The following is a 16,350-nucleotide window of genomic DNA, read 5'->3' on the forward strand; positions in this document are numbered from 1 at the left end:
AGCCAAAGACTAAAGGGAACCCTTTTGAAGATCTCTAGAGCTTTCTCTCTGTGAAACTCCCTTCTTCCAGGCATTCTATCTCACAGATTCTTATCAAGTTGGCTTCCTCAAACTAATTTTTGTCTCCTCAACTCAGTGAAACTGCTAAGCTCTGTAGGTATATACTGCCTCCTGGAACCTACTATTTGGCAGTAAGCAGGCACAATTATAGGGTTTACCTCATTTCTTTCCCTTCTGTCAGGGGTCATAGTACCATACTGCTTGTTGTTCAATATCTGATAACCATTGTTTTATATATTTTGTCTGGTTGTCTCTAGTTATTTAATATTTAAGAGCAAATCTGGTTCCTAGTACTCCATCATGGTCAGATGACTGACATACTTTTAACACTGAAAATAGAACTCTATCCTTACTGAAGAAAAGTGAATCTTGCTTCACTGACATTGATAAAATGAAACCCAGCTTCCGAACAAGTAGTAGTAGTATTAACTTGTTTAGGAGTTGTGTTAGAAAAATGGCCAAAGAAGACATCCCTCACATGTATCCTCCCCTCAACAACAATAATTTGGCATTCATCTATGGACATAAGTACCTTTGTGGGAGCTTTGGGAGCCAGGTAAGAGACTGTGAAACCATGGTGCCCTCCAAGACGAAGGAGAACCATTTTGAGAAGGCAGGCTCACAACCAGGTAGCTGACTTGCCAACTGTGGTCCTGGCTACAGACATGGAAACAGCTCCACACATTTCCATGGAAACTCAGCTACAGCTCTTATTGGTTTTGGATCTGTCACCAGCACCATATGCTAAGGAATCCAGGAGGAGTCATGCCTAACTGTGCATTGGGTAATAGACATACAGACCTTGGTGCCAGCTATGGACCCTAAAGTGGCCTGTGAACCAGCTCTAGCCCCTCTCAGCTATAGTCTGGGAGCCCCTGGAGGTAAGCCTGCCAAACTCAGTCGGACTGTAGATTCTGAAAGGGCCCTGTAACTGGGGGTACTCCCACCCATCCCAGCTAGAGTCCATGAACAGTCTTTCTGGCATAGGGACCCTATAAGAGACACTCCCATTTGTACTCCTGGAGATCCTGAAAGGGCCCTATACTAGGCATCAGCTCCCTTACAGCTGCATTGTAGTGAGAAGGCCTGCTGGCACAAGGAACAGGAAGGATACATTTCCTTCTGTGCCCCCAGAGATCATGGAAAGGCCCTATACTGGGTTCCAGCCTCCTCATAATTGTCTGCCAGCAGTCTTGAAGGGTCTGGGTCCCAGTAATATACATTCCTATCTGCAACCCAGAGATTCTGAAAGGGCACTATACTTGGCTCCAGCAGGTCCCAACTGCAGTCCATGAGCAGTCCTGCTGGCACACAACCCATCAGGAGGCATTCCAGCTATGCCCCTGGATATCTTAAGGGGCCCGATACTCAGCTCTAATCCCATCACAGCTACCATCTGCCAGCAGACCTGCCAGCCCAGGGTCCCAGTAGGAGACACTCTTGTCTTCACTCCTGGAGACCCATACTCAGCTCCAGCACTTCCTAGCCACAGTCCATGAGCAGTACTGCTAGCCAAGGGAACCAATGGGAGACACCCTCATCTGTGCCCCTGGAGATCCTAAAAGGGCCCAATAGATGATTCCAGCCCCTCTCAGCCATAGTGTGAGCAGTCCTATCAGCCCAGGGACCAGGCAGGAAACACTTATGTCTATGCCTTAGTATTTCCAGAAAGGGCCAATACTTGGCTTTAGCCCCTCCAGCCATAGTTATGGACCAGTCCAGCCCACCCAGGGACCTGGTAGGTGGTATACTCATGTATGCCTTCAGAGCTAGATCTGCAGACATCAGTGTTGGCTGTGGAACATGAAACATCTCTGAGGCTCAGTTCCATCCCCTCTAAGTTATGGTTCAGAACCAGTCCTACTCACCCAGGGGCATATTCAGTGGCCAGGAAGCAGCCCTCCCAGAAAACTGGTGGGAACAGACCCTCCATGCACCTGGTAATAGGTCCACTGTCCGAGGACTCAGCTGTGGACCCTGAAGTGGAACTTGTTTCACTGACAACCTATTGAACAAGGTACTGGAAGCAGTCCCATCCATCCAGGGACCAGACGGGATCCATGCCCACTCAAGCCCCTGGTAACAACCTACCAACTGTGGACCCCACTGCGGACCTAGCAACAGCCTAGTAACCAGCTCCAATCCAACATGACTGGATTCCAGAGGTAATTCCATCATCCTAGGGACACAGACAGGAAAAGGTCTTTAGCTGCCAAAATCAGTGTCTAAAGACTGAAAGAGGTTTTTGATCCCTCAAATGCACAGACACCAATGGAAGGCTATAGGAGTCACAAAGCATCAGGTTAATATGACACCACCAAAGGAAACTAATAAAGCACCAGTAACAGACCCAAATAAATGGAAATTTACAATTTGCATGACAAAATTCAAACTAATCATCTTAAAGAAGCTGAGTGAATTGCAAGAGATCACAGAGAGACAATTAAACAAAATCAGGAAAACAATGCATGAACAAAATGAGAAGTTTAATAAAGAAATAATAGCCATAAAAATGAACCCTGGTGGCCTAGTGATTAAGTTAGGTGTGCTCCACATCAGCGGCCTGGATTCAGCTCCTGGGTGCAGACGTACACCACTCATCTGTCAATGGCCGTGCCTTGGTGGCAGCTCACATACAAAAAGAGGAAGATTGGCAGTGGATGTTAGCTTAGGGTGAATATTTCTCAGCAAAAAAAAAGAAAAAAAGAAAAATATGAAATGCTAAAAAGAGTTTTTCAAGTTGAAATGAAAGGATGCCAAATAACAATATGAAAACATATAAAAGTATAAAAATGTATAGTCAAATACAGAATACCATAATACTGTAATGATGGTATGCAAATCACCCTTATTTCTAGTATAAAAGTTAAAAAATAATAATACTAAAAATAACTATAGCTACAAAAATTTGTTATAGATGCATAATATAAAAATAGTTTAAATGATGTCAATAGCATAAAATGTAGAGGTAGGAGAAGTAAAAAGTGTAGTTTTTCTATGAGATTAAAGGTAAATTTTTCTCAACTTGAAATAGACTGTTATATCTATGTTTTATGTAAACCTCATGGTAACCATAAAACAAAAACCTATAGTAGATACACAAAAGAAAAAGAGAAACGAATTAAAGCATACCACTACCAAAAAAAAAAAAAAAAATCACAAAGGAAAACAGTAGGAGAGGAAGAAAGGTAAAAACGAACAAAAAAGATAGTCAGAAAACAATGAACAAAATGGCAATAGTAAGTTCTTATCTATCAATAATTACTTGAAGTGTAAATGGACTAAATTTGCAAATCAAAACACACAAAGTGGCTGAATGGATTAAAACCTAAGACCCAACAATATGCTGTCTACAAGAGATTCACTTTAGTTTTAAGGACACACAAAGGTTGAAAGTGAAATGGTGATAAAAAAAAGTGAAAAAGATATTTTGTGCAAATTGTAACCAAAAGAGAGCAGGAGTGTGCTATACCTATACCAGAGTAAATAGACTTCCAGTCAAAATCAGTCATGAGAGACAAAGAAGGTCACTATATAGTAATAAACGGGTCAATTCATCAGGAAGATATAACAATTGTAAATATATATGCACTCAACATTCCAACACCTAAATATTTAAAGCAAATATTAACCAAACCAGGAGCCAGCCCAGTGGTTTAGCAGTTAAGTTCGCACTCTCTGTTTCAGCAGCCCAGGCTTCGCTGGTTCGGATCCCGGGCGCGGACCTACACACCGCTTATCAAGCAATGCTGAGGCAGGCATCCCGCATATAAAACAGAGGAAAATGGGCACAGACGTTAGCTGAGGGATAATCTTCCTCAAAAAAATAAATAATTAACAAAACTGAAGGGAGAAATAGATGGCAATACAATAATAGTAAAGGACTTCAATATACAACTTTCCACACTGAATAGATCACTCAGATAGAAAATTAATAAAGAAACAGCAGACCCGAAAAACACAATGGATCCAATGAAAGTAACAAAAATAGACAGAACATTCCATCCAACAGTACCAAATACACATTCTTCTCAAGCATACATGGAATATTCTCTAAGATAGATCATACGTTGATCACAAAGCAACCCTTAATAAATTTAAGAAGATTTAAATCATATCTGGTATCTTTTCTGACCAAAATGGTATTAAACTAGAAATCAATAACAGGAAGAAAACTAAAAAATTCACAAATAGATGGAAATTAAACAACACACTCCTGAACACCCAACGAAGAATAAAAATCATACGATTCTCTCAAAAAATGGAGGAAAAACATTTAACAAAATCCAATATCCTTTCATGATAAAAGCTTTCAAGAAATTGGCCATAGAAGAAACATACCTCAATATAATAAAGGCCCTTTATGTAAAGCCCATAGCTAACAACATACTCAACAGTAAAAAGCTGAAATCTTTTCCTCTAAAATCGGGAACAAGACAAGGGTTTCCACTCTCACCATTCCTATTTAACCTAGTATAGGAAGTCCTAACCAGAGTGATTAGGCAACAAAAATAAATTCAAGGCATCCAAACTGGAAAGGAATAAATAAAATTGTCTGTTTGCAGATGATATAATTTTATATTTGTATGTAAAATCCTAAAGACTTCACGAAAGAAGTGGTAGGACTATTAAAGGAATTCAGTAAAGTTGCAGGATACAAAATCAATATACAAAAATCAGCTGTGTTTCTATAGACTAACAATGAAATATCTGAAAGACAAAGAAGATGACCCCCGTTGTAACAGTATTAAAAACAATAAAATACTTAGGAATAAATTTAATCAAGGAGGTGAAAGATCTATACACTGAAAACTATAAGACATCAATGAAAGAAGTTGAAGACACAAATAAATGGAAAGATACCCCATGTTTATGGATTGGAAGCATTAATATTGTTAAAATGACCATATTACCCAAAGCCACTTATAGATTCAATGTAAACTCTATCAAAATTCCAATAGCATTTTTCAGAAAGACAGAAAAAAATTGCTAAAATTGGTATGGAACCAAAAAGACCCCAAATGGCCAAAGTAATCTTGAGAAAGAAGAACAAAATTAGAGGTATCACACTTCCTGATTTCAAACATATTGCAAAGCTATCATAATCAAAACAGTGTGGTACTGGCATAAAAACAGACACATAGACAAATGGAATAGAATACAGAGCAGAAGTAAACCCATGCATATATACACAACTAATATTTGACAAGGGAGCCAAGAATACTCCATGGGGAAAAGACAGTCTTTTCAATAAATGGTGTTGGGAAAACTGGACATTCACATGCAAAAGAATGAAATTGGACCCCTATTTTACACCACTCATAAAATTAACTTGAAATGGACTAAAGACTTAAATGTAAGATCTGAAATCATTAAACTCCTTGAAAAAAATATAGGGAAAATCTCCTCGACATTGATCTTGACAACAAATTTTTGGATATAACACCAAAAGCACAAGCAAGAAAAGCAAAAATAAACAAGTGGAACTACAGCAAACTAAAAAGCTTCTGCACAGCAAAAGAAACAACAGAATGGAGGAGCAACCTATGAAATAGAATGAAATATTTGCAAACTATATATCTGACAAGGGGATAACATCCAAAATATGCAAGGAACTCATATAACTCAACAGCAAAGAAAAAAATACAATTAAAAAAATAAAAAAAGGACCTGAATAGACATTATTCTACAGAAGACATACAAATGACCAACAGGTACATGAAAAGATGCTCAGCATCATTAATCATCAGGAAAATACAAATGAAAGCCAAAATGAGATATCACCTCACACCTGTTAGAACGGCTATTATTAAAAAGACAAGAGAGAACACGTTGGTGAAGATGTGGAGGAAAAAAAAAAAAACCCTGATACACTGTTGGTGGGAATGCAAATAAATACAACCAATATAGAAAACAGTATGGAGCTTCCCCAATAAATTAAAAATAGAGCTACCATATGATCCAGCAATCCCACTTCTGGATATGTATTTGAAGAAATTGAAATGACTATCTGGAAGAGACAGCTGCACCCCCATATTCATCATTGTGGTATTCACAGTAGTTAAGACATGGAAATAACCTAAGGTTCCACTGACAGATGAATGGATAAAGAAATTATGATATATAATACAAACACACACACACACAATTGAATATTATTCAGCCAGAAAAAAGAAGGAAATTCTGCCATTTGTGACAACATGGATCGACTTTGAGGGGTATTAGGCTAAGAGAAATGTCAGATAAAGAAACACAAATATTATATGATCTCACTCATATGTGACTATTTAAAAAGGCCAAACTCATGGAAACAAACTGTAGAATGGAGGTTGGCAAAGGTGGAGAGTGGGGGAAATGGGGAGATGTTAATCAAAGTGTACAAACTTCTGGTTATAAGATGAAGTTCTGAGGATCTAATCTTCAGCATGGTGACTGTAGTTAACAATACTGTATTATATACTTGAAAGTTGCTAAGAGAGTAAATCTTAAATACTTTCACTGCAAAAAAGACGAGGTAATTATATGAGGTGACGGATGTGTTAAACCTTATTGTGGTAATCATTTTGCAATATACATATATCAAATCATCACGTTGTACACCTTAATCTTACACCACATTATATGTCAATTGTATCTCAATAAAGCTGGGGAAAAAATGGGCACTAGTTTCCAAGCACAAACAGGAAATCTTCCTTCTAATTCCACTTTTAGACCAAACAATTGTATAGTACCAGAGCACAGTAATACCCGAACCAAAAAATTTATTTTTAATTTTGATCAACACGGTGAGTATCACTGTTTTAGTCACAAAGAAGCAAGTTTACCACTGTTGCTATATGGTAATGCAGGGTGGACATAAAATTTTTGTGAAAATAAACAGCAAATATTCTCTGAAAAAAAAAAAGACACCATGTTATAATATCAGCTATTATAACATATTATCAGTCTCAATTCTTAAAATACTATGGTTCTAGAGCATGAATAGACAAAGAGACCAATGGGGGAACAGTACAGACAGTCCAAAAATAGACTCATATACATGGGAATACAGAATTCGCAAAATGTAGCATTTCAAACCTATGGAATAAAGATTTTGATGTCATTTTCTTTTTCCTCAGAATCTCTCAATAAGTTATTAACTCAGGACAATTGAATTCCACTTTACTTTGATTAAATTTGGACCAATGAACTGGTTACCTTCTTATTATCCTCAAAGTGGGCAGAGGCTGTTTCAATAAGAAAGCTTGGTTGGTACCATACTTAGAACCCAAGATGTTGTGTTTATCTACGTATATGTAAGTATTACACATGCTATTTAAAAGGAAGGTCCTAAATTATGGGTTCCTCCTCTCAGTGCTGTGAGACATATGAGTACAAACACAGTACTCAGAAATAGTGAAGTCTTTTGAATCTTAAAAGAAAAGCAACTACAAACAGCAAATGTTGGAAACGGTAGTGCGGTGATAACAACCCATCATTATTCAAGAACATACAGGTTTCCATCATTAAAATACTACTTAAAAAAACCAACTTGTTTATAACCTTCATTTGTGAACAAGCCTGGGGCATGAGAGAAATAACTAATTTATATTTGTGCAATCTCATGTTCTTCTGTAATTACAAGTTGGGACTTATGCCAGTGGTTCTATGATTTTTTAACAGGTCTGGATTTGTATGAATGTGTTGAGGGAAGTTGTGGTGTTGGTGACTGTGAATTTCACTTCCTTAGTCTTTGACCCAAGATGGCACTCAGGTATTTCATTATGTCTCCTTAGGAGCACGCTCTTAATAGGAACTAGCTGAGTTTCCTCCCCAAGTAAAGACATGAGAGAATGAAAAACACTGTGATACTAAATGGCAACATTTAAAAAATAATTTTACTCTACTTTCATTTTCCATACACTGTCTAAACGGACATAACTGAAAATGAATCACAGCTAAGTTTACCTACTTAGTCCTTTAATAACATGTAGTTACCTAAACTTGCAGTTATATAAATTTTTGACATTTTTTCTTATTTTCTACCCCCATTATTCTTTTTCTTCTTTTAATTCATTCCCTCTGGTATCCCTTTCTTTCCCTGAAGAATGATATCTATGGTTCTCTAAATTGCTTTTAATTACTACACTCACCATCACCTCTTTTGTGTCCATATTCCTTTTGCCTAGAATATTTTAACCATCTTTCTTTCCTGGATAACTTGTATATATTCTTCAAGGTTTAGCACAGACACCATCAAATGGACTAACTTATGTCAATTTATACATCCAACTTATATATAAATATGTGTTAATGAATGAATGAAAGCATGAATGAAGCAAGTCTTCCCTAAATTTTCTGGATCCTGTGTTTTCATCCCCACAGCTCAAGAAGAGCCATGTCTCACTCTGCTAATACACTCTAGTGGATCATAGTATAGGCTCCAGAGTGACTTTCTGACTGTGAATTCAATCCTGGCTCTACCTACTAATTAGCTATGCAAACTTGTTTTCCCGTGTGGTTTAGTATCTTCATCCCCATAATTGTGTCATAGTACTACCTCTTGCCTAGGGTTATTGTGAAGATTTGATGAGAAATACATAAAGGACCTAAAATAGTACCTAATTACGCCTCAAATAGTAGCTATTATTATGAACAAGGAAATTATGTTTAATATCATGTCCACTGATTCATCAATGCTACAATTTGATTGTCCCAAGCCTTCCTAAAATTACAAACTGTTCATGGTATCACAAGAAAGACTGCCTGAATGTGACAGAATGTCAAAAGTATGCTTTTTATTATATTCACATAAAATAGTCAGTTACACCAAGTTGTTCAAATGCATTGGTGAATTAAAGCCTCCAACTCTTACAAATTTTTATACATATATCTATGCATTTATAAATACACACATATGTAAAAGATATATATTTTATTCTAAAATAAAGTGCCCAAATCTTGATATATGGGGGCATAAGAGGGGGAAAAAATCATAAAGTTTTATCAGTTATAGACTGTACTTTCACAACATAAGAATCTGTTTTATACACATTTATTCAGGTATAGTGAACTTTAATCACCCACTCTTTTCTGAATTCTCCTAAGTGAATTAATTTATCCAAAATACTAGAAGCCACGTAGCCAACAATGAATCAGAGACTAGTTGTTCTTAATGAGCTTGGAACAGAGCCTTGGCTCCCCAATGGAAGGGACAGTTAAGCTGCATTCTTAATTTCCCTGTGTTTTGGACTGCTGTCTTTCTGCTAAGATGACAAGCAGGGAGAAAAATCAATCAGAATCTCTAATTCTAAATCCTCTATTATCATTCAGTAAAGTCAGGGTTTGGTCAAAAGCTTCCTAATGTCTGCATCACCCTAGGCTTGATGAGAAATGGCCTAGCAGGATCTGAATTGAGGGGTCCTGTTGCCTCTGTTATAATTAAATCTTGTTGGAGCCACAGAGGAAGAATTAGGGTGCAATGTTCAATAGATCATTGAGAGAACCAACTCAAAATGAAATGGAACTCTCTGTGACAATGGAAAACTTTGTGAGAACATGTTTGACTTGAAGAGCAGAATAAGGTTCAAGAAAAACTAGGTGATTTAAGATAATTCTGAAAACTCTTACTTCAAATAAGAACTCGGGTTCTAAGCCCTGCTCCAATATCTCAAGCTACTCCTCTTGGGCTTTTCAGATATTTTGTATTATCTCAGACTTTTAAGATGATCATTTGCAGTCTTTGACAAGGAATAGAACTGAAAAAATGACTTTGAAAAGACTTTAACCTATTTAAGCAAGGTGAAGATGCCTAAAAATAGCTTAATATGAACCTAGCCATTTCAGAATCTCTGGTGATTACATGTTCATATAGAGTGTACCCTATTCAAGCAGCAAAGGGAGAAATCGTCCGCACTGACGCTGTATAAAACACTCTAACTTCTCAACGTATGAGAACCTGGGAATAATGGGAAGCCCAGACATTTCCCAGAGTCAGAACAAGAAATGGACTATTTTGTTTTATTTTTGGAAGTAAAAAAAAAAGGGAGGGAAAGGGCAAGAGAGAATTTCCAATTACCCGGCCCGTCTCAGAGGGGATTTTGCAAGAAGAGAGCTGCTTAACTACTGATTTTGGTGAGCATCTTGTTAATGGCTTGCTTGACATGCGTGGTGGAACTGCGTCGCCTCGTCTTGCCCTGGACCATTCTCCGGCGACGCACCTCTCGACAAAGCTCGTAGAATATCTCGGTGATGTTCCCTTCTCCGGTGCAGGCAGAACACTCATAAAAAGCACATGCCAATTCTGTGGCCAGCTTCTCCCCTTCTTCTGTACTAACCTGTCTGGAGTGGTCCAAGTCAGCTTTGTTTCCAACCAAGATGAGAGTCACATTCTTGGGCTTTTTGATCTCATCCAGGATGTTCTTAAGTGGCAGCACTTCCTCAAAACTTCCTCGGTCAGTAATGTCATAAACCAGCACAAAGCCTTCCCCCCATCGCATGTGTCCTTCCCTCTGAATGGTGTCTTCCTGTGGGCAAGGAAAAGATGGCAGTCAGGAGTCCTGGAAGTAACTGCAACACATAGATGCTGCTAATGCTAACAGTAATCCCTTAATTACTCTTCTTTATATTCAGTGTCATTAAAATTTCTTGACAGTCTGCCTATTCAAGCTTACCTTTTCAATCAGTTTGGAATAGAAACATTACTCATAGCATGATGTTTCAGGGAACTAAAAATGTTCTAAGTGAATAAACTTTACTTTCTGCTTCTAATTTTTTCTTGCCACATCATTAAATCTATAATTACAAGAACTTTAAAGAAATTATCATCTTAGTTGAGCACATTGCCTCGGAGAGTTTTCATCACAGTTAAAGAATTGGTGAATAGGTAACAGACAAGTAGCCCTTCCTACACCATTCAGAGATCAGAATTAGAGGCATGGTTTAGTGAAATGGTTTTGTTTTCTTTTTTTTTTGTTTGTTTTTTGCTTTAATCTCCTCTCTCTTTAGATTATAGACAATTGTCCACCAGGGGCAGAAAAACAGTGAAAAATTGTGAGAGTTAAACTCAAGATCAGGAGTTTTGGTTGTTTTTCCCTATACCAATACGCCCCAAAATATTACAATAGAAGCGCATTGAAAGTGATTCTCTTAGGAGGTAGTCACTCCTTCGTAGGAAGCTAACATGTATGATTTGAAAATGCACTGCCTTCCTAGGGTCAGATGACTTCTACAGGCATCTACTTCCTGGTCGCCCCTCTTAGAATCAGTGCTGGGGGGAAGGTGAGAGTGTACACAGGAAGGAAGTGGGATGAGAAGGCCAAGGGTATAATTAATCGCAAGAATATTGCTTGGATTAAATACTTTAATTCAAGTATTCCTGGGTCCTTGGTGACTGAAAAACATTATGGAATCCTTCAGCTTCCTAACTCTCATTTCTAGTGTTCACTCCTATCCTTGGGAACTAAATCTATCCATGCACCTGTTTGTAATCTCGGAAGTGACTGACCTCACAGTAAACTTATGTTAGTTTCCTTTTTAAAGTTGTTGTTGTTCAATGATGTGGCTCAAATTTTCTATAGGATGTGGTGAGGTTTGGAAAGAATATTACAGGAGAGATTCCTAAAATGAAGTATTCTGAAAAAAGATTCTGAGGTCATAAAAGTTTGAAGAATAATATATACTAAATTCCTTAAAGATTCACCTTATACATAAGCATATTAAAGGCTCTGAGAACTTCTCCAGTAAACATATCAGTTTAACTTTATCAGAGCATTTCAAAACACATTTATCCATGAAAAAACTATTAATAATAACTTGTGATTCCAAACATATATAGGTGGGTAATTCTATTCTAGATAATATCATGTGAACGATATGGTATTTTCAAAACCACCTTGAAGTACTGGGTAATTTACATAAGGATGTATACACAGGCTGTTGCAAATATGTTAATGTATAAAATAACTGGATAATTAAAGAAAAAAGACTGAAGGTGTTATTACTTAATTGTAGGAAAGTGTCTTAATTTTGTTCATATTATGCATGTCTGATTTTTATTTGACCCAGACAATATTTTAGCTGAACTCTTTATTCACCTGACCAGCCGTATCTAGTATCTCCATGGTGACAACTTCATCATCAATGGTTGCTTGGTGTCGGTAAGTTGATTCTGAGGGAATGAACAAAAAAAGAAGGTAAAAAGGTAAATAAGTGCATAATTTAATTTGATCCTTAAAATTACAAATTAGTCACAGGAGTATGTCTGTTTTTATAGAATAAGGGAATGTGCATCCTAGGAAGGAAAGGATGAACGTGCAGGAATGTGCCATCTCTTAGAGCTCCTGGAAGTAACAGGTGCTAATGTGGGAGCCAGAGGCATTCAGGATACAGCATGGGAGAGTCTCTTTGCCTCTGCTCATTTTATTCTCCTGTGAGACCAGCTTCTTGATGCTCTCTGCCTTTTAAAATGAGGCCTCCGCATCCTAAAGTGAGAAAGTGGTTCCCAAAAAATGCATTCTACTTTGATACTCCTAAAAATTCCATTTCTGGACATTGCTGTTAATTCATGTTCCTGAGAAGATGACATACAAGCAGGAGCTACTCATTTCTTTCCAGATCTCAACCCTAGAAATGTAAGAAACACTAGAGGGAAGTGGACAGCCATTCATGTAAAAAATGACCAGGTAAAGCTCTGAGAAAACCTTGGGGCAGTAGAAGGTTGTTGGACGTCAGAGTTTAGGGGTTGGTGAGGAACAGCTACCCAAAGTAGAGGAGGGATAGGCAGCAGGGAGGGGAGATGGAACAAAGCAGAGTTTGCTTGTTCATTTTTGCCTCTTCAAGGTAGAAAAATGATAGCAGCTCAGTGACCACTGGAGGCTGGTAGGTTAACATGAGAGGAGCTTCCTAGCTCTGCTGTGGTCAGCAGAAGATTGCAGGTGCAAGAGCACTAGGTGGCTCTGAGTATGCCCCTCCAGCATGAAATGGAAACCAGAGGTTAAAATAAATACCAACTGGTACTGCCTTAAATGAAAACTAGAACAAGTGAAATAAAGAACTCAATAAATGATTGAGCTGATGAAGGTCAGGTTGAGGAACTCTTCCAGAAGGTATCAGTAAATAAGAAGGAAAATGTAAGAGTAAAATATAAGAGACATGGATATTAGAAATAGACATGTTCCTATCTCTTGTAAAATGAACATCACAGAGAGAATAAAATACATAGAGGGATGAAAACATTTGAGGTTGTAATGACTGAGAATTTCCCAGGAGGAGAGGCATTGAAAGACTTCAGATCAAAAGGGCTAACAAGACACGTGAAGAAAAAAAAGTCCCATATCTCAACCCATTACAGCAAAGTTTAAGGATATCAATGACAAAGAGAAAAATTTTAAAGGATCTAGAGAAAAAAAGCACCTACAAAAGGACACGACTCCCGACTCAGATTGACAATGGACTTCTCACCAACAAAACTGAACTCAAAATCCCAAGGGAGTAAAACAAAGCAATGAAACTACATCAAAAGCAATCCAGAATTACAATTCTAGGTGATCCTAATATATCAGGGCAGAGGTGGGAGAAGAGGCCAGAGGCAGGTTTGAGTGAGCTAATGTTCTTGTCTTATTCCAGAAGGTGAAAAGAAAGAATAGGGAAAAGACAGCTAAGTAGTCAACTCATCAAATGAGAAAAGGAAAACAGAATAAATCCAAGAAGAAATGAGGAAAGAAGTAAAAGAGAAAATAGCAGAAAAAAATTAGATAAGATTAACAAAACCCACGCATGGTGCTTGAAAAGATTTAAGAAAAAAGAGGTGGCAGGGCGAGGTAAAAATCTGGCAATATCGACCAGTAATTTAAGAGAGAATGTGCAATCAAATGAAATTTGACATAAAAAGAAAATAACTACACATTCTGATGAAATAAAAATAAAATAATATTAGGAATTATATACCAACAAATTTCAAACCCTGATAAATTCTGGGAGAAAAAAATGTACAGATTGGCGCAATGAGAAATAGAACACTTAACTTGATCAATCGCCAGTAAATAAACTTAAATGCTAGTTGTAGATTTCTCCTAATCATAAAAAGCAACTGCATCCAATTGGCTTTATAGGAGATTTCTATTAAACATTAAACAAGTTGCTCTAGAAAATAGAAAAAGGGTAGCTACCCAATTCATTTTATGGGGCATTATGCTAACTCTTATGAGAAGTATTATAAGAGTAATAAGAGAAAAAAGAAAAGAAAATTGCAGGCTCATTTCATCCTTGAACATAGATTCAAAAATTCTAAACAAAATATTACCCAGTTGAATCAAACAGTCTAATAAGGAAAGTACATCATGATCAAATAGACTTTATTTCAGGAATGCAGAGTGTTTAAAATCTATTGATGCAATTTAACACATTAAGGACTAAAGGAAAAAAAATCATAGGATTACCTCTATAGATAGACCTATAGCATGATAAATTTATATAAATTTAAATTATATGCAAGCACAGAAAAAATATTTTTTCAAAAAATATGTAATAGCTAGCACATATTGCTTACCATTTGAATAAGAATTGCTCTAAATGCTTTACTCATATTAACTCATTGATCTTCACAAATACCTCACATAGTAATTATTACTATGAGCTCCATTTCACATGAGGAAACTGAGGCACAACAACATATAATAACTTGCCAAAGGTCACACAGGTTAAGTGGTAAGTTGTAGGGTTGAGATTGGAACTCAGGAAGACTGGCTTTAGGAATTCTAACTACTCTGCTAAGTATCAAACACATTAGATTATACATCTAAGGGAAAGAGGAGGGCAATAATGTCAGAATAGGGATGAGGGAAAAATAAATTGAAATAATATAAATATTATAAATAATAAAATAAAATAATAATATAAACAATATAAATATAATACAAATAATATAAAGGCTTTGCATGCACACGACATGGTGCCATGGGTAGAGCAGTATGATTGACTCAATTATTTACACCTAAACTACACAAATTACCAACCAAGCAACCAACTAACCAATCGACCGCCTGAGCAAGTAAACCTAGACATTTCTCTCCCATCAGGGTAGGGAATAAGCCAGCGCTTCTACTTATTTTTTTTCTGTCTATCTCATGTTTCTGATTTTCATTTCTTCATCTCATAAACTACCTTACAGGTCTTTTTCGACCACAGTTTTATGTTACTTTGCTGTAAATATAATCTCCTACTCACAATACAAACTGCAGAAAGGAGGTTAACTGAGTAGTGTAACCTCGCCTTCTACCTGCCATCAGCCCCGTGTAATGGCCATTGCCACATGCATGGCACATTGCTGAAGTACTTTCTGAAAAATGAAATTAGAAAATGAGATTATATTAATCTCATTATTTGATTAATGAGAGTATATTAATTCAATGTACTTTAATAAGTGTATTTTCCATTATTGTCATTCCCCTAGAATATGTAACCCATAGGTGGTGTGTGTAATGCTTGCCAATTCTAGAATGTTCCATCCCCCTACTTTTTTATGTTAAATAGATTATTGTTTTACATGATTTAAAGCTCTAAAATACCATTTATAGCAACTGCTTATCTATGAGTGTTCTCTCAACTTCCTTTTTCATCTTCAGTGCTCCAGCTTGAGGAGGACAGGCCCAGACGGCAGCACACATGCTAGATCCATGCCCTTTTTCTTCCTCCCTCCACTGTTCTGTAGTAGCCTTTGTACCCTTTCCTTTTTAAAAAGGACTGGCATCAGCCCTGGAGCCTGGAAAACAGAGTTCTGGGCTCTATTTCATCTCTTTGCACCAAAAGTTGTCTGACAGACAGGGATATTTTTCTCTGTTGCTTCCATGATAAATAGGATATGTATTTCAACCACAGAAGGCCACAGTAGGGGGGAAACAGAATATAATGAAAATTGTATGAAGTTGTGTGTTAACTGAAATGAAAATGATAAAATGCAGGAAATGAGGGAATGTCCGCCACAGACGTAGCAGTGGGTGGCAGCAGTGATGTCATCGAAGCTGAGTACTGGTTTCACACCATTTCGAGCTTTTTTTTTTCTTAAAGCCTCTTCTCTCTCTCTCATGAGAAACCCAAACTACATGTGAGGCAGTGGAAGTATTGCCTACAAAGGCAAAATGTTGTATATCCATGTGCTAGCCTTTCTAAAGATAATTCTAAAAAATGTATTTAAGTACTCCTTGGAATTAAACTGTATTAATTTTAAAAGATAAGGGAAAATATGTATGTGTTTAGAGGGTGGACACATTTTTCATTTTGTTCATCCTAACACAACATGATCATTTGAGTCTT

The 16,350-nt window shown here is 37.1% G+C and overlaps 1 protein-coding gene across 2 annotated transcripts in view; it reads right to left on the reverse strand.

Moving 5' to 3' along the window:
* Positions 1-8,822: 8,822 nt before the first annotated feature.
* Positions 8,823-16,350, reverse strand: part of RERG (RAS like estrogen regulated growth inhibitor) — a 113,806-nt gene continuing 106,278 nt past the window's right edge. For both annotated transcript variants that reach the window (XM_070269978.1, XM_014740719.3), the window contains exons 4-5: positions 12,135-12,208; positions 8,823-10,565 (exon numbers count right to left, since the gene is read on the reverse strand). In XM_070269978.1, the coding sequence (XP_070126079.1) occupies positions 10,158-10,565; positions 12,135-12,208 (482 nt within the window). In that variant the 3' untranslated portion in view covers positions 8,823-10,157. The remainder of the gene's footprint in view (positions 10,566-12,134; positions 12,209-16,350) is intronic.

Source organism: Equus caballus, chromosome 6 (assembly GCF_041296265.1).
Source record: "Equus caballus isolate H_3958 breed thoroughbred chromosome 6, TB-T2T, whole genome shotgun sequence".
Classification (NCBI taxonomy): Eukaryota; Metazoa; Chordata; class Mammalia; order Perissodactyla; family Equidae; genus Equus; species Equus caballus.